Raw genomic sequence first — 21,686 nt, forward strand, 5'->3', positions numbered from 1 at the left:
TAACATTTTGCCACAACCAATATGGCGCCAGACGTGTGTTTTGCGCACTCTGCCCTCGCCAAAATGGACCCTTCTGCCACCCTCAAGCGTTTAATGTCAACAACATGGCTCCTCTACTCAGTACCTTCTCTTTTGCCCTCACAAACATGGCGCCCAGCACTTCCACGTCGCTCTTTTTGCCACCACCAACAAGGCTCCTGCCACTCTCTAATCTAATTAGCTCAGATCAGTATAGACCCCGCCTCTCCATTATACTATTGGTGGGACTTCTCCACAACGTGCAGCCTGGTATGCCGTGATTGGACAGCGGCTGCCAATGTTGTGAACGCACAGACTGTACTGAAGCGCCTGGCAGGAGGGGGGAAAGGAGGTGAGTGGGTGAGCTGGCGCCGAGGAAGGTGGGGTGGGGAGGGGGTTTAGGGGGTGATGACGTCCCCTACTTAAATGACGTCATTACATGTATATGAGACAGTTACTGTGTGATGACGTCTGAAGCAGCGATTGGTCAGCACCTGCATTGAACTGACAGCGAAGGGGTTAAACTGATCAGAAATCCTTTCACTTTTTCATTCTAATTTACTGTCAGATGTGTGATGTGTGTGGGTAGAAGGCTTTATATGCACCGGCACTTTTAAATATGGTTGCAAATCTCACATAACTGGAATAATTGCAACACCTGTCCCCCCTTTATAAGACCTATAACTGTATGCTCATCTGCATGTCTTAGGCAGGTCTGCAAATATATATATATATATATATATATATATACACATACATACATACACACACACACACATACACACACACACACACACATACACACACACACACACACACACACACACACACACACACACACACACACACACACACACACAATATTTTTTTTAAGTGATTAAACAGACCCTCTGATATGAGTGGGGAGAGTGGCAGTGGCTTGCGGTGTAGTGGTTAAAGATCTGGGTTTGGTTCCTACCTAAGCCTTTTATATTCAAGAGACACCGTTAGATTGCAAGCTACTCAGCATAGCCACTAAATGAACATTACGCGATCTTTTCAGACATACCGCCTATCTCACTGACTCGTATTGTGCTGGCACTATTTTTTTTCTACATTGTACTGCGCTATGCAATATGTTGGTGCCATACACACGCTAATAACTGAAGGATAGAGCGTCATTTGTCCTATTCTGACCCGACATGCGCCGTTCCCTTATTGCAGGTCGTCTGGGGAAGGGGGACTCCCAGCCATGGATCTCTTTGGACGCATCTTCAACACGGTGAGCGCGGTCGGCAACCTGTTCTCCAACCCGTACCGCGTCCGTGAGGTGTCGCTCTCCGAGTACGTGGGGTGCTCCTGCCTCCGAGAGGATGGCCGGGTGCTGCTGTACAAGAACAAGTCCGCCCGATCATGGGACTGCCTGCTGGTAAACCCACACACCCCGCAGAATGCCTTCCGGTAAGTGGGTGTGGTCCGCTGGGAGGAGCAATCCCCCCGTCACTAACTAACTACCATCTTGGTTTTTATAGGATTGACACCAGGGCTACTATTTTTAGCTCTGAGATACTTCCTTGTGAAGTTAACCGGTATCCATCCTGGTTTTGAAAGGGGATTTTAAATGGTCATCGTCACGAATGCCACACCTGTGAGCTTGTGACTTACATAGTTACATATATAGTAGAGTAGGTTGAAAAAATCCATCCATCCATCCATCAAGTTCAACCTATGCTAAATTTAGACGACAGATACTTTATCCTTAGGGTGACCAGTAAAAACCGGGAAACATACTTCTTTTTTTTTTTTTTTTAATAAAACAAACGACATCACCAACTGCGCCCCTTCTCCTTTATGTCTCTCCGCCCCTCTCTGTTCCCCCTTCTCACACACCTCTCTCTCTTTCTCTCCATGCTGTGTGTGTTTTTTCTCTCCCCCCACCCAGCCCACCTGTTACTGTGGTGCAGCATGGGTGGGGGGGAAGCCATCTTGAAACCTGGCAGCAGACACCAACTCACTTCCGGGTCTCGCTGATGGTGCTCCGCGCTCTCCTCCTGCTCCCTCCCTGCATTCTCTGCTGCCCCCGCTACTCTGATGTTCAAAACCGGGACTGTCAGAAAAAAACTGGACATTTTAAAGAATGTCGGGCGGCCGGGACAGACCTTAAAAAAACGGGACAGTCCCGGCTAAACCGGGACATCTGGTCACCTTATTTATCCTATATCTGTACTTACAGTATTTTACAGTATTTGGATGCAGAGGAAGGCAAACAAAAACCCCAGTGACACATTATCTAATGATATCTCATAAGGGGAAAAGAATTCCTTCCTGACTCCAAGAATTGGCAATCGGATTAATCCATGGATCAACATTCTTCTCATGTTTACTTATTTGGTATATCCCTGTACTGTATACCTTTCCTTTCTAAAAAGATGTCCAACCGTCTTTTTTTTTTTTTTTTTTTTGAGGTATCTGTTGTATCTGCCATCACAGTCTCCATGAGTAATGAATCCCACATTGTAACTGCCCTTACTGTAAATAACCCTTTCCTTTGTGATGTGAAAGGTGTTAATAACATCCAGCTGACTCCCTTACATCTTAAAAAAATTATACGGTCACCACCAAGAATTATTTAAGGTGTTACGTTACCTCTCTGTTTTCTTGGTCTCCTGTTGAACTATAAAGAAGATGTCATTAAGACGAAAAACCTAGTGTACCAAAATGTGTGAAAAATGAGGGTTAATCTCTTCAAAAAGGTACTAGGTTCAATTAAAGCAGGAGTGGCCCACTCCAGTCCTCAAGGGTCACCAACAGGTCAGGTTATCAGGAAATACCTGCTTCGACTGAGCCACTGATTGAGCCGCCTGTGCTGAAGCAGGGATATCCTGAAAACCTGACCTGTTGGTGGCCCGTGAGGCCTGGAGTTGGCTACCCCGGCCCTTGAACAATGCTACCCACGCCTTTTTGCAGTCGTATTGATCTTAACGTATGTCTTCACTGGGATCATTTTCATTTCTGACGAGGAAGCAAATATCTAACGTATGCTACACAGACGCTGTGTCATATTCTATACTGCTGCACCCGCCACAAATATCTCTGTCTAGAGAGGAGAGGGAGGGGAAGAGAGAGATCATTGTCAATCACATCAGATTTGAATTATACAACTTAAAATCTGTATGGCAACAGCGTGCCCTTTCTGTCGCCGTGTGTCCCGTCTCCGGAAGGTACATGGTGCCCTTGGACAGGGGTCCCCAACCTTATTTTGTGCCCAAGGGCACACTTGAGAGTTTAGGAATGAGTGGTGGGCACCAACCAATTAACACGCGCACACACACACTTACCTCTCTCTCTCCCTTCCCCCCCCACCTCTCACCCCTCTTCCCCCCACCTCTCAACCCTCTTCCACCCCACCTCTCACCCCTCTTCCCCCCCACCTCTCACCCCTCTTCCCCATCTCTCTCCCCCTCGCCCCATTTGAGTGCCTCATAGTGTAGTGACTACGTCACGCTAAAGGAAAGGGTTTATTTTCAGCTCGGATCCCGTCTTGTGTTCCCGTGGAGCACAGGCCGCGATCTGCAGTGAAGGGATTTGGAGGAGGAGTCTGGGTAAATTGTGACCAGGCGATGCCCCTAGCACTCAAAGGGTTAAACACTGGTAAGTTTCTCGGTAACCTGGGTGTTCCCCGGAGCTGAAACTCGTGGTGTTTGGCTCAGGGGGATCCCCAGTTCTCATCATCCTGTCAAAAAAAATGAGAGTAGGAGAAACTGCTCTCGTCACAGGAGCTGACGGTCCTGCCCCCCTCTCTCAGCCTCTTCCAGCTGGACTCTGAGGCCGAGGCTTTCCAGCGCTTCCCCGAGTACTCCGGCAAACTACGGCCGTTCTACGAGAGCGCGCGGCGGGGGCTGCGGCTGGACACGCTCCAGCAGCTCACGGACTGTCTACGTGGCCACCCCGACTGGTCACTGGCGCACGTGGCGGTGGAGATGGGCCTGCAGGAGAGCTTTAGGCACAACGGCATCTTGAGGTGAGTCAGGAGAGCATGATACTCGGCATCATTATACAGCACAACATGCTCTTTATCTGTGTATAAAGATACTTGGCACCATCATACAGCACAGCATGATCATTATCACTGTATAGATACACTACATCATTATACAGCTCCGCATGTTCACTATTAGTGTATAGATATTTGGCATCATTATGCAGCGCAGTGTGTGTATCTCTATCTCAGAGTTGTATGTATTTAGCATATAGATGCTCTCTCCCTAGGAGTGTGAACAGCACGCAGTGTGATGGGGGGAGCACACCGCTGCACTTGGCCTGCAGGAGGGGGGACATTGAGTGCCTGCAGGAGCTGGTGGAAGAGTGCCAGGCCCGACAGGATATCCCCGACTCGAACGGAGAGACTGTGTACCACTATGCAGCCCAGCAGAACAATCCCCGTGTCATAGAGGTGACTCCACCCTCCTGCCCCCTCCACTGCGCCTCTGCAACCCCATGTGCTGCTCTGCGGTTCCCTGCGCGCGCTGCTCTGCGGTTCCCTGCGCGCGCTGCTCTGCGGTTCCCTGCGCGCGCTGCTCTGCGGTTCCCTTTGAGCCAGTGATTTTGTAGGGGGTGGGAAGAGGATTGGGTCATCCTTTCAACTCCCCCTTTTGACCCCACCCAGATCCTGCGCTCTGTGCCCTCTGTGGGTGTGAACCTCCTGAGCAGCCACGGAGAGACCGCCCTGCACGTGGCCTGCCGGATGGGGAAAGCGGAGTCTGCTCTGGCACTTCTGCGCTGCCACGCCCTCTGTGACATAATCGGCAAGGATGGATACCCCATCCACACTGCCATGAAATACTCGCAGAGAGGGTGAGTGGGGGCTGAGGGTAACACAACTTCTGGGTGTCAGGATCTGGTCTGTGGGCATCATTTTTACAGCTATGGAAGTTTAAGGGTCATTCTTTCCTAGGATAAAAATGTACTAATGACAGTGACATGGTTAATGGGTCAGTCCCTCCTAGGAGCAAAGTGTACTAATGGCAGTGACATGGTTAATGGATCAGTCTCTCCTAGGAGCAAAGTATACTAATGGCAGTGACATGGTTAATGGATTAGTCCCTCCTAGGAGCAAAGTATACTAATGGCAGTGACATGGTTAATGGATTAGTCCCTCCTAGGAGCAAAGTGTACTAATGGCAGTGACATGTATTTTAAAAATATATATATATTTTTTATTGAGGAATATATGAACATGGGAAATATGTTACCAGCACAATCACATTATCCAAATGTTCATACAGTTGCTTTAGAAATATACAGTGTGATTGCTGTGTGCCATTTTAAAGTTGTTAAATTGTCTTTTCTACTTCCTCTATTTTTTCTTTTCCAACTTACATTTGTGATTGATTTTTCCAACAATAGATATACAGAAGTAAAACATTAGAGGATGGATATTGAGGGGGTGAGGGGTGTGGGTGGATACATAAAAGGGGGGCCATTCTTGATGCTTTACATAGTTTTTAACTTGGTATGTGTGAGCATTGTTGGGCAGCCTCTAAGTCTGTTGTGGAAACCATCTCTGGGGGAGCTGGATAATTGTGTGAAATCGTATTAGGTGATATTACGGGGTGTTGCAAGGGAAACTCCTGGCCAGTTCCTAGCAGAGGCATATAATTAGTCCCAAAGGGCAACAGGCTCAGGGAGCCCAGGTCCACGTGTGGACTATCTGCATTTACAATCCAGGGTAGCCAAACCTTCTGGAAATTGTGTTGTCGCGTTCGTGAATAAAAGGTATAATCCCTAGTCTGAGGGTTCAATTCCTTCTAGGTGTCTACCAAGTTGAGAGAGAAGCCCCTTTTAAGGGCCTTGACCTCCTGGGATCTAGATTTAGTGGACCAGATTTCAGAGAGGGAGATCTGTCAAGGGCCGGGACTATTGCGGGTGTGAAAGCGATCCGATTGTGGAATAGTATTGCCACACCCCTTATTTTGACCATTGCAGAGGAGAAGGAAACATCCTTATAAGATCTATCTAAGTAGCTTGGGTTGTCTGTGGATCTAAAGTGGGTCTCTTGTAGGAGGAGAATGTCAGCCCCCTTTTTCTTAAAATTCGTCATTGCCAGTCTCTCCTTTTTAGGGCAGTTTAATCCTTTCACATTTAGCGTGATTACCTTAAGTGACATCGCGAGTTTGGGTACTCGTGCTTGTCTGTTAATCCAATCTTAAACTGCATTGCTGACCATCTATTTTACTCGTCCCCTGATGGCTGTTCAGGGACGGGGGACACGAGTGGGGCGGAGGGAAAGAACAAAAACGGGGACGGGAAAAAACGAAAAGTAAAAAGTGAGCATGGATGTGTCTCCAGAGAGACAGTCCTGGTGCTCACCTGCCCTTGGGAACAAAATCTGGGGTGAGGGGGAACAAAAAATTCAAGGGCAACTGTGTCTTCAAGGATACAGACATGTTTAGGGTAGTGGCCAAGCCTCTGATGGCCCGTCTCCCCAAGCTCGAACCCCGGAGCTTCTTTGGGCCCAGGGCTTATTGTAAATATGAGGCTAAACTATGTTCATACCAAGGGCGTAAATTTAGCTAGTAAGCCATTAGTAACCTTATATTAACTTGAACCTGAAAACATAATATAATATATCAACATGTAATACTTTTGCATTTGCTCTCACAAAACCAAACTTCACTGTTTACCATGGCAGTGGGCACCGTAGGGTTAACCCTATCCTCAGCTGAGTAGGACAGGAAACGGAATTCTAGCAGGTAGGTCATACAATGCCCCTCCCACTACCTGCAGGAAGTCAGTCCTAAAATCGATGCAGCAATTTCCAGAATTAAAAAAAAAAAATGTTTTGGACCCTCCGATTCAGGCAGATTATTGATAACTGGAGTCCAGGTTCTTTGAAAGAAAGAGTAAGTTTATTGATACTTACAATACAAACACGTGCAGGGACAATCAATTTGTCATACAAGACTTCAGGCTGATTCTGAAGAAAGGCACTCTTTCTTTCTTCAGCTTTTATACAGTTTGCTATACATCACATATTACGTTACCAAGCAGATTACAATAACTGACTTGTCATTCCTTAGCAATTCTATATTAAAAGGGTGACTTGTCTTTTCTGAGCATTTCTATATCTGTTTTTATCTTGTAAAAACAGACCACAACAGAATACAGGTGAAAATCCACGTGTGGGGAGCGAATCACAGCCGGTCCAGGAAAAAACAATCCGGTGGTTAGGCAAATGAACTAAAAATATTATTTATTGTGGGTGTACAGCATGGCGCAAGGATGTACCTCTGACGCGTTTCACGCTAAAATAGCGTGGACTCCGTAATAATATATGCACCTGGATTGAAAACTGGTTAAAGGACAGACAACAGAGGGTTGTCATAAATGGAACTTTTTCAGGTTGGGCTAAAGTCGTGAGTGGAGTACCTCAGGGATCGGTACTGGGACCCCTGCTTTTTAACTTGTTTATTAATGACCTTGAGGTTGGGATCGAGAGCAAAGTCTCCATCTTTGCTGATGATACTAAATTGTGTAAGGTAATAGAATCAGAGCAGGATGTAATTTCTCTTCAGAAGGACTTGGAGAGACTGGAAACGTGGGCAGGTAAATGGCAGATGAGGTTTAATACAGATAAATGTAAGGTTATGCATTTGGGATGCAAGAATAAAAAGGCGACTTACAAATTAAATGGAGATATATTGGGGGAATCCTTGATGGAGAAGGATTTAGGAGTGCTTGCAGACTGCAGGCTTAGCAATAGTGCCCAATGTCATGCAGTAGCTGCAAAGGCAAACGAGATCTTATCTTGCATCAAACGGGCAATGGATGGAAGGGAAGTAAACATAATTATGCCCCTTTACAAAGCATTAGTAAGACCACACCTTGAATATGGAGTACAATTTTGGGCACCAATCCTAAGAAAAGACATTATGGAACTAGAGAGAGTGTAGAGAAGAGCCACCAAAATAATAAAGGGGATGGACATTCTAACTTATGAGGAGAGGCTAGCTAAATTAGATTTATTTACATTAGAAAAGAGGCGTCTAAGAGGGGATATGATATGATACAAATACAAATATATTCAGGGTGCTTCTTCCATCATTCATATTTCTAAATGTCCACTTGGATCTAGCTTCGAGACCCCGGGATCAGTGGAGGGTGAGCACCAGGGAGGGAAGTACTGTTATATATTTTTTCTATGAACAATGGTGTGCCACTCCTCCAACCCCTATTCAGAAAACATAATATAATATTTCAACGTATAATACTTTTACGAATGATCTTTTTATATTAAACCTTCAGGGCTCTCCAGATTAGGAGACCTCCCAGCCTTACTCCGCTCTTAACAAGGTCTGAACTGTCCAAGAGATCGCACGTAGATCTTGAATTCAAAGGTAATGGGGTCATGAGTCAAAAGTCTCAGAGTGCTTCCTCGTGGGTGGAAGGACCACATTCAGGAATCCAGACCTACTGCTTAGGTCAGGGTTTGATCCCATTGGCGGGTGTCTGTTTCGTCGGGAAGCTTGGACGGGAAGATCTTCTTGAGGGAATCGTGGACCAAGATGGTTCCAGAGCCGGTGGGCTCCCACCTCCTCATGCAAGTCTAGAGGGAGGGGGACCCAGGCCTAGGTGATTGAGGAAGGCTTCGCCGTTGTCCAGGTTTCTGAGTGTCTGAGGTCTCCCATTTTTGACTACCATGAGCCCAAAAGGAAATTTTCATCTATGTTTAACGTTGCAATCTCTTAATTTTGCCGTTACTTCACAGAGATTCCTTCTTTTGACGAGTGTGGAAGGCGCCAGGTCAGCGTAGACCTGTAGGGGGATATTTTGGAACTTGAGGTCCCTGGAGCCTCTTGTCGCCGTGTTGAAGGCCTCTTTGTTTTAAAATTATGGAATCTCAACACCAAGTCCCTTGGTCTGTCTCTCTGCTGGGGTCTTCTTCTTAGGACTCTGTGGCATCTGTCAAGGGTAAGAGACTCCTCTGTAAAATCTGGAAGAGCTGACGTTGGCCATCTGCCCATGAAACCCTCAATATCCATTTCAGATTCTAGGATTCCCCGAATACGGAGATTGTTACGGCGATCCCTGTTCTCCGCATCTTCCTGTCTGTCTTTGATGTCTAGGAGTTGGGACTTTACTTCTTTGAGCTCAGCATCCATAAGGTATTGCCGGGTGATTGTAACATCAACCTTAGATTCTTTGGAGCTAGTGCGTTCCCCAAGGGAAGATATCTCCTTAAATCCTTCACTGCTGCTTCTATAAGGGATTCAATTTTTATTGAAGAGGGTAAGCAAGTCGTTCTTCGTGGAGAGAGTTTCGATCTCCACACTTGGTTCAGCGTCGGTGTTCCAGGGAGGGATCATTGTGACGATAGTGAGGGTTTGGCCCGGGATTAACGGGGTTACTCCCCAAGGGCCCCCCTCTAACCTCGCCAGGGAGACAAGGGGTTAACTGGGCTGAGGTCCAGAAATGTGATTTAACCCTTGTTATAACATGAAAATGCTTATTCCCCTGTGTAAAATGTATTGTTGCTGGGTCAGTGTCTGCATAACCCACCCACTGGGACTTAAGGGGTTAATCTTATATGCAGTGCTGAATAAACAGTTACCTGAAAACTGGTAATTTGGTAACGGAGTAAGCCAGGACCCTGAGCCTTGGGGTACAGCCTCCGGGTCACCCCCCAAGTACACACATATTAAAAATATAACTTTGTCATAAGAGGAACATATATTTTTGATAAAGTGACTTTTTTTTGCAGTTTTTGAAATATACAGGCAGAATGCTAATGGTGTGCTAATGCTAATGTACAGGCAGAATGCCTGCCCTTTTGTAATGCACGAGGAACCAAATGGTCTTGGCACCTTAAAGCTGGGTTACCTCTGTATGCTAAATAGGACATCCTGCTAGAATTTAGCCTGGCTTCACAGGGGTATTGCTATGCGAGACCCAGGAATGGAAGTGTTTGTTATTCACACCTTCCAGCAAAAGGTATCCTGCTTCAAAGGGTTTATTGATGGGGGTAGGGGTGGAGCTACCCCAAGCAGGATATCAAAATGAGTAACCTTATTAAATATAAGAATACTATGAGATGTCCTTGGCTGAACAGGCTAAGACCTACATATTTGTATTCGTGGGACTTCCCCGCCACCAACCGTTACAAACACTTAATATCTGGCCCTTAGTGGCTGCCAGATATTAATATCTCTATTAATTTTCATATTACACTAATGTTGGGTCTCTCTGCGAGCGTCAGGTGTGACGGACTGTATTAATATATCTCACCTGACTGTGTGTATTACGGAACGGAAGTTAGGCAATGATTTGCAGTAAATATGAAATTTTGGTTGAGTTCTGAGGAACCCCTGTTGTGATGAGCAGGAAAGGCTAGAATTTACAAGCCTGGTCATCAAAGGCTAATTTGCTAATTGCTTATGCTTGGCCCAACGGACAAAAGGAATTAACCAGAGTAAGTGTAACTTTTCACACTGGACTCTGGAAGCCCAAAGTCAGCTTCAAAAGCTTCAAAGGGGATTTTACTAGACGGCACGGCGCCGTAAGCTGGGATGCAAGGGTTAAAATGATATATAAGTCAGAGCCACCCTTTTATCCATGTTGTTCATGCAAAGTTCTTCATGGTTCTTCATTGTTCTTCATGCAAATGATCTTCATGCCTGCATGTCATCAGGCCTGTTGTGCTATACCATCTTGATTGCTGAGAAGGAATGCCATGCATGTGTCCTGCCTGTTTTGCTGTGATGTCAACTGAAATATGGGAGAAGTGGCCAGTCTGTAATCCTGATGGCTTTCTTGCCATAATCTTTAAGTAAGTGTCTATATTTTGCTGTTATTGTATAATCTGTTGTGTTCACCTTTATCAAGGAATAAATTATATTTATCATATCTAAGTCTCGTCCCAGTTCAAACCCAGGTATATATATATATTTATATATAGTTTTGGTGTAAATTACTACCTCTGTGCATACAGTTCTTTTTTTATTTTTGTAATATTTTTTTTTAAGGTGGATAAATATTCCTCTGTAGGAGATCACAGTATTGTAGTCTTTGTGCCTTTAAATAAAAAAATAACTAATATGGGGGGGTGGGGGGGGGGGGCGTTGTGGGAGCTGCAAACTTTTACCTAAAGGCTTTGTGTGAGATTAGAGTTGTGTGGATGAGGGGACCTTCAGGCCTCGTTTGCTCACCTCTAATAACAGTGGCTGTCTGGCACTTGCAGTGTCTTAGAGGCCCTTGGCAGCAATCCTGGGTAGTCGGAACACCCTGGGTGGTCTTGGGTCTCCTCTTTTGGCAGGCGGCTGAGCGTTTACATTGATGGGCCAAGTCTCCACCGGGTCCAGCCCGTTTGCCGGAGGCCCCGGTCTGTCCGTATGTAGGGGGGACAGAGAGACAAGCTCGTGTCCCCCAGCAGCTCCGCTGTAGAGAGCCGAGGCAAGATAGCCACCCCTCCACAAGTCAAGAGCCCTCGCAGCGGCTGCAGATTTACAACCGGGGCACTCAACAGCGTCGGTGCAGGGACTGCCGAGAGGCGGCTGCCCGCCGCCTCGCTTCCGCAGCGCCATGCCCCTCTTTAGCCTCCGCAGATGTTAGGCCGCCTCCCTCGCGCCACCACCTCTTGTCCGTTCCCAGCACTCCCCGGCACCGGGGAGTGCCCAACCACCATGACAGGTCCAGGGGCGCTCGTCCTTGCCAGATTCTTCCCGCTGGCTCCGGAACGGTCGGCGGCCCATAGGTTAGTGAAACCGCGTGCGTCCAGCGGCCATCTTGAGCTCCTTGTGGCAGTGACCGCATAGGTCCCTCTTGGGCCCTGCGGGTGTCCCCCGAGCAGCGGCTCGGTCGCAGGAGAGCCTCGGGAGCAGCTTGCAGGGCAAATATTTGCTTTATAGATCAACTTCTTTTGGTTTGGATCTGGAAGGAGCTAATTTCTATACGTTTTAGGGCTGGATATCGCATTTTACTGGCATGCAACTGCTCAGTTCAGAGTCTTGGCCACATCCCCCTTCCTATTAATTTTTCTATTTTAACATTTCTAACCACATAACATTTTAAATTGTGAGTATATGTTTAACAAACGGAGTGAAAGGGATAAAAGGGAACAAGCCCTAGAAAATCAGCTAAATAACAAAATAAGAAAAGCAAACCTGTGATTTAGACTAATAAAGAGAATTAAGATGAATAAAGGCATCACGTGTATTAATAAGAAATAAGAAATATTATTATAAAGCCATGTTTGTTTCTTGATTCTTCTATTCGTCTCTAGTATATTGTATAGTATTGTATGTTTTTATTTATATAGCGCCATTAATGTACATAGCGCTTCACAGTAGAAATACATGTGGTAATCAAATAAATAACAGATAATATAAATAACAGATCATGGGAATAAGTGCTTTCGACATAAAAGTAACATTAAGGAAGAGGAGTCCCTGCCCCGAGGAGCTTACAGTCTAATTGGTAGGTAGGGAGAACGTACAGAGACAGTAGGAGGGAGTTCTGGTAAGTGCGTCTGCAGGGGGCCAAGCTTTAAGTATCATGTGTTCAGAATATCCACAGTGCTATTCATATGCTTCTTTAAGCAAGTGTGTCTTAAGGTGGGTCTTAAAGGTGGATAGAGAGGGTGCTAGTCGGGTACTGAGGGGAAGGGCATTCCAGAGGTGTGGGGCAGTCAGTGAAAAAGGTTTAAGGCGGGAGATGGCTTTAGATACAAAGGGGGTAGAAAGAAGACATCCTTGAGAAGAACGCAAGAGTCTGGATGGTGCATAACGAGAAATTAGGGCTGAGATGTAAGGAGGGGCAGAAGAGTGTAAAGCTTTAAAAGTGAGGAGAAGAATGGAGTGTGAGATGCGGGATTTGATCGGAAGCCAGGAGAGGGATTTCAGGAGGGGAGATGCTGAGACAGATCTAGGAAAGAGTAGAGTGATTCTGGCAGCAGCGTTTAGGATAGATTGTAGGGGAGACAGGTGAGAGGCAGGAAGGCCGGACAGCAGGAGGTTACAGTAATCAAGACGGGAGAGAATGAGGGCCTGAGTCAGAGTTTTAGCAGTCGAACAACAGAGGAAAGGACGTATCTTTGTTATATTGCGGAGGAAAAAGCGACAGGTTTTAGAAATGTTTTGAATGTGAGGGGTGAATGTGAGAGAGGAGTCGAGTGTGACCCCTAGGCAGCGTGCTTGGGCTACTGGGTGAATGATCGTAGTTCCAACAGTAATGTGGAAGGAGGTAGTAGGGCCAGGTTTTGGAGGAAGTATGAGGAGCTCTGTTTTAGCCATGTTGAGTTTAAGGCGGCGGAGGGCCATCCAGGATGATATAGCAGAGAGACATTCAGAAACTTTGGTTTGTACAGCAGGTGTAAGGTCGGGTGTTGAAAAGTATATTTGTGTGTCGTCAGCATAGAGGTGATATTTAAACCCAAAAGATGTTATTAGGTCACCTAGAGAGAGTGTGTACAGGGAAAAGAGAAGAGGTCCCAGGACAGAGCCCTGGGGTACCCCCACAGAGAGATCAATAGAGGAGGAGGAGATGTTAGCAGAAGAGACACTGAAAGTACAATGGGAGAGGTAGGATGAGATCCAGGATAGAGCTTTGTTCCGAATACCAAGAGTATGGAGAATGTGAAGGAGAAGAGGGTGGTCCACGGTGTCAAATGCTGCAGAGAGGTCGAGTAATATGAGCAGAGTGTAATGACCTCTGTCTTTGGCAGCATGGAGGTCGTCAGTTATTTTAGTGAGGGCTGTTTCCGTGGAGTGAGCAGTGCGGAAGCCAGATTGTAGAGGGTCTAGGAGAGAATAGGTGTTGAGAAAATGGAGCAAGCGAGAGAATACAAGATGTTCAAGGAGTTTAGAGGCAAAAGGCAGGAGGGAGACAGGTCGATAGTTAGAAAGACAGGTAGGGTCAAGCTTGCTGTTTTTGAGTAATGGTATGACTGTTGCATGTTTGAAGGAGGATGGAAAGGTTCCAGAGCAGAGGGAGGAGTTAAAAATGTGTGTGAGCGTAGGGATTATAGTAGGAGCAAGAAGTTTTAGGAGATGGGGGGGAATGGGGTCAAGAGGGCAAGTGGTAGAGGGAGAAGAGGCGATCAACAGCGACACATCCTCCTCTGAGACAGTGGAAAAAGAGTCAAGGAAGGCAGGAGGAGAGTTAGGAAGAGGTGTAGGATGGGAGGAAGAAACAGGGGATGTTCTGACGTATGGATTCCACCTTTTCCTTAAAATAGTCAGCAAAGTCCTGAGCGGAGATGGAGGAAGGAGAGGCAGCTGAGGGTGGTTTGAGTAGAGTATCAAAGACAGAGAACAGTTGGCGTGGGTTAGACTTGTGCATGTTGATTAGTGAAGAAAGGTAGGCTTGTTTAGTAAGAGGGCAGAGTTGAAACAGGATAGCATAAATTTGTAGTGAAGGAAGTCTGCGAGAGTATGAGATTTCCTCCAGAGGCGTTCAGAGGAACGAGTGGAGGAACGCAGCATGCACGTGTGGGAATTTAGCCAGGGTCTAGGGTTAGAAGGGCGAGTGCGGCAGAGAGAAAGCGGGGCATGTAGATCAAGAGAGAAGGACAAGGCAGAGTTGTAGTTTCTGACCAGGTTGTCAGGGTCTGTAGCAGAGCTGAGAGAGGAGAGGGAGGAGCGTAAAGTGGACTCAAAGTCAGGTAAGTGAATAGAGCGCAGGTTTCTGCAGAACCGGGGGGTAGATGGAGGTGGAGAAGGGGAGAAGCGAGATAGAGAGAATGAGATGAGGTGATGGTCAGAGAGAGGAAATGGAGAAATCGGAGAGAGAGAAGTTTTTAGTGAAAACAAGGTCTAAGTAGTGGCCATCCTTGTGGGTGCTGGCTGCAGTCCACTGTTGAAGGCCAAAAGAAGAGGTTAGAGAAAGAAAGCGGGAATCCCAAGGGAGAGAGGGGTCATCAATGTGGCAATTGAAGTCCCCAAGGAGAAGACCAGGGGTGTCTGAGGAGAGAAAGAAAGAGAGCCAGGATTCAAAGTGAGAGAGAAAGGCAGAAGGGGGATGAGTAGAGGTAGGTGGGCGATAGATGACCGCCATATGGACAGGGAGAGGAGAGAAGATCTGGACAGTGTGAACCTCAAAGGAGGGAAAAGCAAGAGAGGGGGGAATAGAAAGGGTTCGGTAACGGCAGAGAGAGGAGAGCAGGAGCCCCACGCCTCCACCCCTGCCATCAGGACGCGGAGTGTGGGAGAAGGATAGGCCACCGTAGGAGAGGGCAGCTTCCAGAGCAGAGTCAGACTGAGTGAGCCAGGTCTCAGTTATAGCAAAGAGAAGCAGGGAGTGAGAGAGAAAGAAGTCATGCACAGAGAGGAACTTGTTAGAGAGGGAGCGAGCATTCCAAAGGGCACAGGAGAAAGGGAGAGAGGAGGGACGGTGGCGGGATGGGTATGAGGTTGGAGGGGTTAACACCAGAAGGAGTAGAAGTTGCATGTGGGAGGCGAGGACGAGAGCACGTAGAAATAAGGCAGGGACCAGGATTGGGAGAGATATCCCCAGAAGCAAGGAGGAGAAGCATGGAAAGAAAGAGAATGTGTGATGATGATTTGTAGGGGTGTGTTTTAGTGCAGGGTGTATAGCTGTGTGGTGACAGAGAACGCAGGTAAGAAAGGAGTTCATGTGAACTGAGAAGTGGGGAAGAAAGGAGAGATTGAGATATATAAATAGAGTTAGAGACATAAGGAGACTGGTGGAAGGAAGTGCATAATTTGAAAATAAGTGAGGTTACAGCAAATATAAAAAATAAAGGCGACATCACAGCAATAGTTAAGCAGAATACTGAGAGTGATCAGAGGAACTGAGCAGATGCAAACACCGAACAAAGGCAGAGGGATGCGATTCTGTGTGAGAATAAGTTATTATAATAATAATAATAATAGTTACATAGATGATAAGGTTGAAAAAAGACAAGCGTCCAACAAGTTCAATCTATGCTAAATAATCCTTCTATACTGTAGTTATATCCAGCTACATACCACAGGTTACAAAAGCAGAGGGATGGGATTCTGTATGAGAAAATATTTCTATAAAAGTTATCCCTCTGCAGTTATAACCATCTACACACCACAGAATACAGAAGCAATATTACATATGTAAGGGTAGGATCATTTTAGCTTACACATTTCTAAGTTAACCTCAGGATGTAAATGTTCACAACAATAGTATATAGTATGAGGTTATTTCAGTAAAGTTTGCAATCCACTGTCGCAGTATAGCAGGCTCTGTTTAATAAGGAAAGTTACCAGCACTATTCCAATACTAATAAACCGGTTTAAAGCAATAACAATAGTCCTAGAAATGAGTCCTCTTTTGGCAAGATCTTGGAAGTGGTGAAACCCAGAAAAGGGTTAATTGGCTGTGAGGTCAGCAATGGCAAAAGTTCTATGTGATTTGAGGAGTAGTTGAGATCTCCCCGCCGCACAGCAGAGGCTGGAGTTTTGTAGAAGCTTTGATTACGCAGAACAGGAAGGCGAGGCGCCTGTACAACAGAAGTGCAGGATCCGGTATTCGCTTCTCCAGTGCATCATTAAGCAGGATAACAGAGCAGGGCACCTTTTTAAGATGGGTGTTGGTGCAGTGGCTGGGAAGGTATCCATAGGTACAGGATCTAGACGCGAGTTCCCAGGTGTACTGGCAAGTTGGATCACAGATCTGGGTACATTAAGATGGGTGTCAGCTCAGCGGCTGAGAGGGAATCTTGGCAGAGCAGAATCAGCCTCAGCTTCCAGGCTCTGTAGTTCTTCAGCTGAGATACTCTTAGGCCGAGTCCATAGACGGACAGGCCGTGCTGAGGCGTGCGGACGCTCCGCGCTGAGCCCCTGCATCCTCAATGAGGATGCCTTGAGAGGGGGCTCACGCGAGCGTCCGCAGGCGTGCTGACGAGTTGGAGGTTTCAGCCGAGCGTCAAGCTGTTTTTCAGCGCGCTGTCGGCTGAAAACCTCCAATCACAGCACAGAAGTGTCGACGTCACGGCGCCGTGACGTCGACGTCAGTGCGTCGCGGGCGATTGGCCCAGCGACGTCACTGCCCCGCCTCCAACCACCTCCCCCCGTCTCCGATCGCGCCGCTGGCTCGCCTGTATGGGCATGAAATCGCCCAGATTTCAGCAGGGGTACCCTTTGAAAAAGTCACCCGTGTGTGACGAAACGCGTCAGGGAGCGTCATCACGTAGACGCACAGACACTACGTCATCACGGAGCGCAGGAGCAAATCTACTAGAGCGCCGGACACCACAGAGACCCGCGAGCAAAGCTGTTTTTTCCTTGGGATCTTTGGAACTTGTCTCCTAACATCTACCAACCCAGGAACTCTTGCAACAGTGTGGTTCATCCATCTTTGGGACGAGGGTCTTCTACAGCATCAATACAGTTACCGGATGGTGGTGATTATGATCACGATATGCTTTTAAAACTTGTACCCTTGTGAGTGCATTTTTTACCCCCCCCTCCCCCTCAATAAATTTACGGTTTTACACTATGGGGCGTGCGCTCTCTCCTCTCTCCTTTTTGCAGATTCCATTCGGATGTGGTTTATCCCCCTGAGAGCAGCCGGAGATCCCCAAAACCAACCTTCATTTTTCATCATTGCACTATTGCCTTTAGGACAGGTTTTTACCCTGTTTATTATTTAATTTTTATTTCTTTTTATATATATGTTTGTCATTGTATTTATGTGTATGGTAATACTCATCACAGCATTATATCATATATAGGATATAACTGTTAATTCACCATATTGGTTTAGGCACCTAGTTTAGATTATATATATTTATTCACATTAGCACATATATTTAATTTAATATATCATTATTATATCATCATTATTTCACTTACACCTTCACTAGGCGCTGCTTTATTGTTTTGTTTGTCATATATATATATATATATATATATATATATATATATATATATATATATATACACACACACACACACACACACACACACACACACACACACACACACACACACACACACTTCTTTATTACAAGTGAACACAATATAAGATAGATGTTGACACGTATTCATAGATACCACATCAATATTATAGATAAGCACCTAAAAATGAAAATGGCAAGTAATATATGGTAAATACAGATTCCAAATGCGGACTGAATTTCACAGAAATATTCCTACTTTAATATAAAATCAACAAACTATATATCTTGGCCAGACATCTTGGTTCACTTTTTTTTTCAATATCCTACATGTGTTTTTGAAATAAATCAGTTCTGTACTATGTGAAAATACTTGTAGCGTTTTTTTTTTAAACAACTCTGAATGACATTTTTCATGAATTATAATGTAACGAGCATTTTTTGTTTCTATAGCAACCATTTACAAAGTCACATCCCCTTCCTCTTCTGAAACAGGCTCTGGAACACCCCTTTTTGAGCCCCGCCCTCTCTAGCAGTGCACAAGCGTATCTAGTGACTGCCTGGTCACATGATCTTCCAGTTCTCCACACATCCGAATAGCAACACCCTATAGTCCAAAGGTAGTGCAGTGACATGTTTAAGGGGTCAGTCCCACTTAGGGCCAATTGTGTACTAATGGCAGTGACATGTTTAGGGGCTGACAGCTGGGTGATTGATTTACCCAAATCTGACACCAGTATTTTTAAATCATTTGTATGTTATTATATAAACACGGAGCCGAGACCTCGGAGGGGTGTGATTGCCTCTGGCTGATGTCACTGTGTTTTCTACAAGAGTTTGCACAGGCAGAGCCGCCGTCTCTCCCCCTCCCCTTATTTATATTGGCTCTCTAATAAGGACAAGGTAGGCTAACAATACACAATAAAAAGGCCATGAAGAAATGAAATTGGCAAATTTCCAGAGGAAATCTTTGCTTTTAACATGGTTAAATAGCAGCATTCACTGTACATAACCTCTTCTTTTTTTTTTTTTTTTTTAACAAGATGAAAATAGGGGGTCCCTAGAACTGAACCCCACCATTTTCAACTCCTGGTTCCTGAGATACGTATCAGTGCAGGCGCCTGTATCCCTTTCTGGTTTAGCGCTGGCATTTAAATGGCCGTCCAATAGGAGGCCACAATGGATGACATTGAGGCTCCCTTTTGGCCCGTGTGAAAATATTGCACCTCTTCGTCCTTTCTAGATGCGCTGAAGCCATCCTGGATGTTGCTGCCAGCCAGGCTCGCGCCAAAGATCTGCGTCATGGAGCGACCCCTCTGCACTGGGCAAAGACAGCCGAGGTGAGGGGGATTCTGGGAGTGAGGGCCACAACGGCTGAGGTGAGGGTGATTTCGGGAGTGGAGGCTACATGAGGAGGGGGATTCTGGAAGTGGAGGTCACAGGGGCTGAGGTGACGGATTCTGGGAGTGGAGGCCACAAAGGCTGAGGTGAGGGTGATTTGGGGAGTGGAGACCACAAGGGCTGAGGTGAAAGGGATTCTGGGAGTGGAGGCCACAGGTGCCGAGGTGAGGGGGATTCTGGGTGTGGAAGCCACAAGGGCTGATGTGAGGGGGATTCTGGGCGTGCAGAGAACGGGACATTCTGCGAGTGGAGGCCACAGGGAACAGTCGCTCCAAAACGCAGAGCAAATCTTCTTATCGGTGTCAGTCTTCTTCAGTCTTAGATCTTGTTATTCTTGTTCCGTATGTTTGGCTCCGATATCTCGGCAGCAGAGATTATAAAAACCTAGCTGGTTTACTAGACGCGAAGAGGAAAACTGCCCCAGTCCCTGGGTGGGATCTGTCTCATAATATTACCTTGATCCTGTTCTCTCATAACGGTTCCTGTAACCACTCCTCAAAACACTCGCAAATGGAGCAGAACTGGAGCTGAGCGTCTTGATACGCCGTCACCAAGTGACGCCGGGTCAGAGCCTGGTTTACTTATGTCTGCCGGCTGGAATACTAGGGCGACAACCGCGCAGAAAATGGCACCAGATTTAGCAAAGATAATGAATTCCATTGAGAAAAGTTGAAGTTTGCCACTTTTTTTTGCAGCCGGGAGACTCCGTAAATAACCCCAAAGTCACAGTCCTGTTTTTGGAGCCCTTAAAGATATCCTGCCCCAGTGGGGAGGTTCCTTCACGCCCCTGTCTCCTTCCTGCAGATGGCTCTGCTGATGATTGAGCGCGGCTGCGATGTGAATTCTCTCAGTAAGACGTCGGACACCCCCCTGCACATCATGGTGAAAAGAGACAGGTTCGACTGCGCCATGGCGCTCCTGACGAACGGCGCAGACCCCAACGCAAGGGGGGAGCATGGGAACACCCCCTTACACCTCGCAATGAAGGTAGGGCAGGCCCTTTAGTCTACAAGGGGACTTGATGTGCTGTGAGCAGTGGGATCAGCAGACTGAGTTACACAGCGGTAGAGTTTGAGTGATTAGCAGACCCTGCATTATTGGAGAGCAGTCCATTTGGGGGGGGGGGGGCAGGATGCTCACCAATATGTTTCTTGTTTCTCATAGAAGGATCACCTTGAGCTCATTAAAGGGCTGATGGTTTTCGGGGCCGATGTGGAGCTCCCCAATGTCTTCGGGGAGACGTCAGGACTCCTAGCAGCCAGATGCAGCAAAGGTGGTGAACCCCAAAACCTCCAGAGAGCCTCTATGCTCAGTGGAAGCTGTATTAATGTGTTACTGTATTTATTAATGTGTTACTGTATTACAGGGACGCCTGTGTGAGGCCTCGGTTGAATCCTCCCTACTAACTACACACACAGCATCCTGTACTAACACCAGATCTCCCTCTATATGCACAGTATCATATACTAACCCCCGGTCCCACTCTGCACACACATTACCTTGTACTAGTCCCAGATCTTCCTCTGCACACACAGCACTCTGTACTAATCCCAGGTCTCCCTCACCACACACAGCACCCTGTACTAACCCCAGATATTCCCCTGCGCACACAGCACCCTGTACTAATCCTAGGTCCCCCTCTGTGCACACAGCACCCTGTACTAACCCCAGTTCTTACTCTGCACACACAGCACCCTGTACTAATCCCATATCTTCCTTTGTACACACAAGACCCTGTACTAATCCCAAGTCTCCCTCGGCACACACAGCACCCTGTATATTCCCCCGCACCCTGTACTAACCCCAGGTGCCCCTCTGCGCACACAGCATCCTGTACTAACCCCAGGTGCCCCTCTTTGCGCACAGCACCCTGTACTAACCCTAGATCCCCCTCTGCACCCACAGCACCCTGTACTAACTTCAGCTCTGCACACACAGCACCCTGTACAAACCCCAGCTCTGCACACACATTACCCTGTACTAACCCCAGCTCTGCACACACAGCACCCTGTACTAACCCCAGCTCTGCACACACAGCACCCTGTACTAACCCCAGCTCTGCACACACATTACCCTGTACTAATCCCAGCTCTGCACACACAGCACCCTGTACTAACCCCAGCTCTTCCTTTGTACAATGGTGTAAAAAGACCAGGCGCTTACCTTGAGTTATTAAACAATGAAGCCGTCAAACCAACTGTGGCTCTCTAATTTTCTGAGCCAGCAACAGAATCCCTTCTGCTTCAACCCCAAAAAAAGGGTTAATAAAGAGACGTAAAAACAGACAGGCAATGGGGGAGCAAGGGATTAGATAGGCATATAAAATGACTTTGAAAAGTTGTTAGAAGTCTTGATTAGTTACATGCAGTGGTGGATTAATTAGATACACATAAATACTTACACG

The 21,686-nt window shown here is 46.7% G+C and overlaps 1 protein-coding gene across 6 annotated transcripts in view; it reads left to right on the top strand.

Annotated features, from left to right (window-relative positions):
- Window positions 1–246: 246 nt before the first annotated feature.
- PLA2G6 (phospholipase A2 group VI) overlaps window positions 247–21,686 on the top strand; it is a 95,031-nt gene continuing 73,591 nt past the window's right edge. Inside the window, exons 1-8 of one of the 6 annotated variants that reach the window (XM_075573683.1) lie at window positions 247–370; window positions 1,222–1,458; window positions 3,803–4,018; window positions 4,267–4,450; window positions 4,664–4,851; window positions 19,125–19,221; window positions 20,087–20,269; window positions 20,447–20,555. In XM_075573683.1, coding sequence (XP_075429798.1) covers window positions 1,250–1,458; window positions 3,803–4,018; window positions 4,267–4,450; window positions 4,664–4,851; window positions 19,125–19,221; window positions 20,087–20,269; window positions 20,447–20,555 — 1,186 coding nt within the window. In that variant the 5' untranslated portion in view covers window positions 247–370; window positions 1,222–1,249. The other 5 variants (XM_075573686.1, XM_075573684.1, XM_075573685.1 and 2 more) reach the window with 5 other exon arrangements.

The sequence above is a fragment of the Ascaphus truei genome, chromosome 17 (genome assembly GCF_040206685.1).
Source record: "Ascaphus truei isolate aAscTru1 chromosome 17, aAscTru1.hap1, whole genome shotgun sequence".
Taxonomy (NCBI): Eukaryota; Metazoa; Chordata; class Amphibia; order Anura; family Ascaphidae; genus Ascaphus; species Ascaphus truei.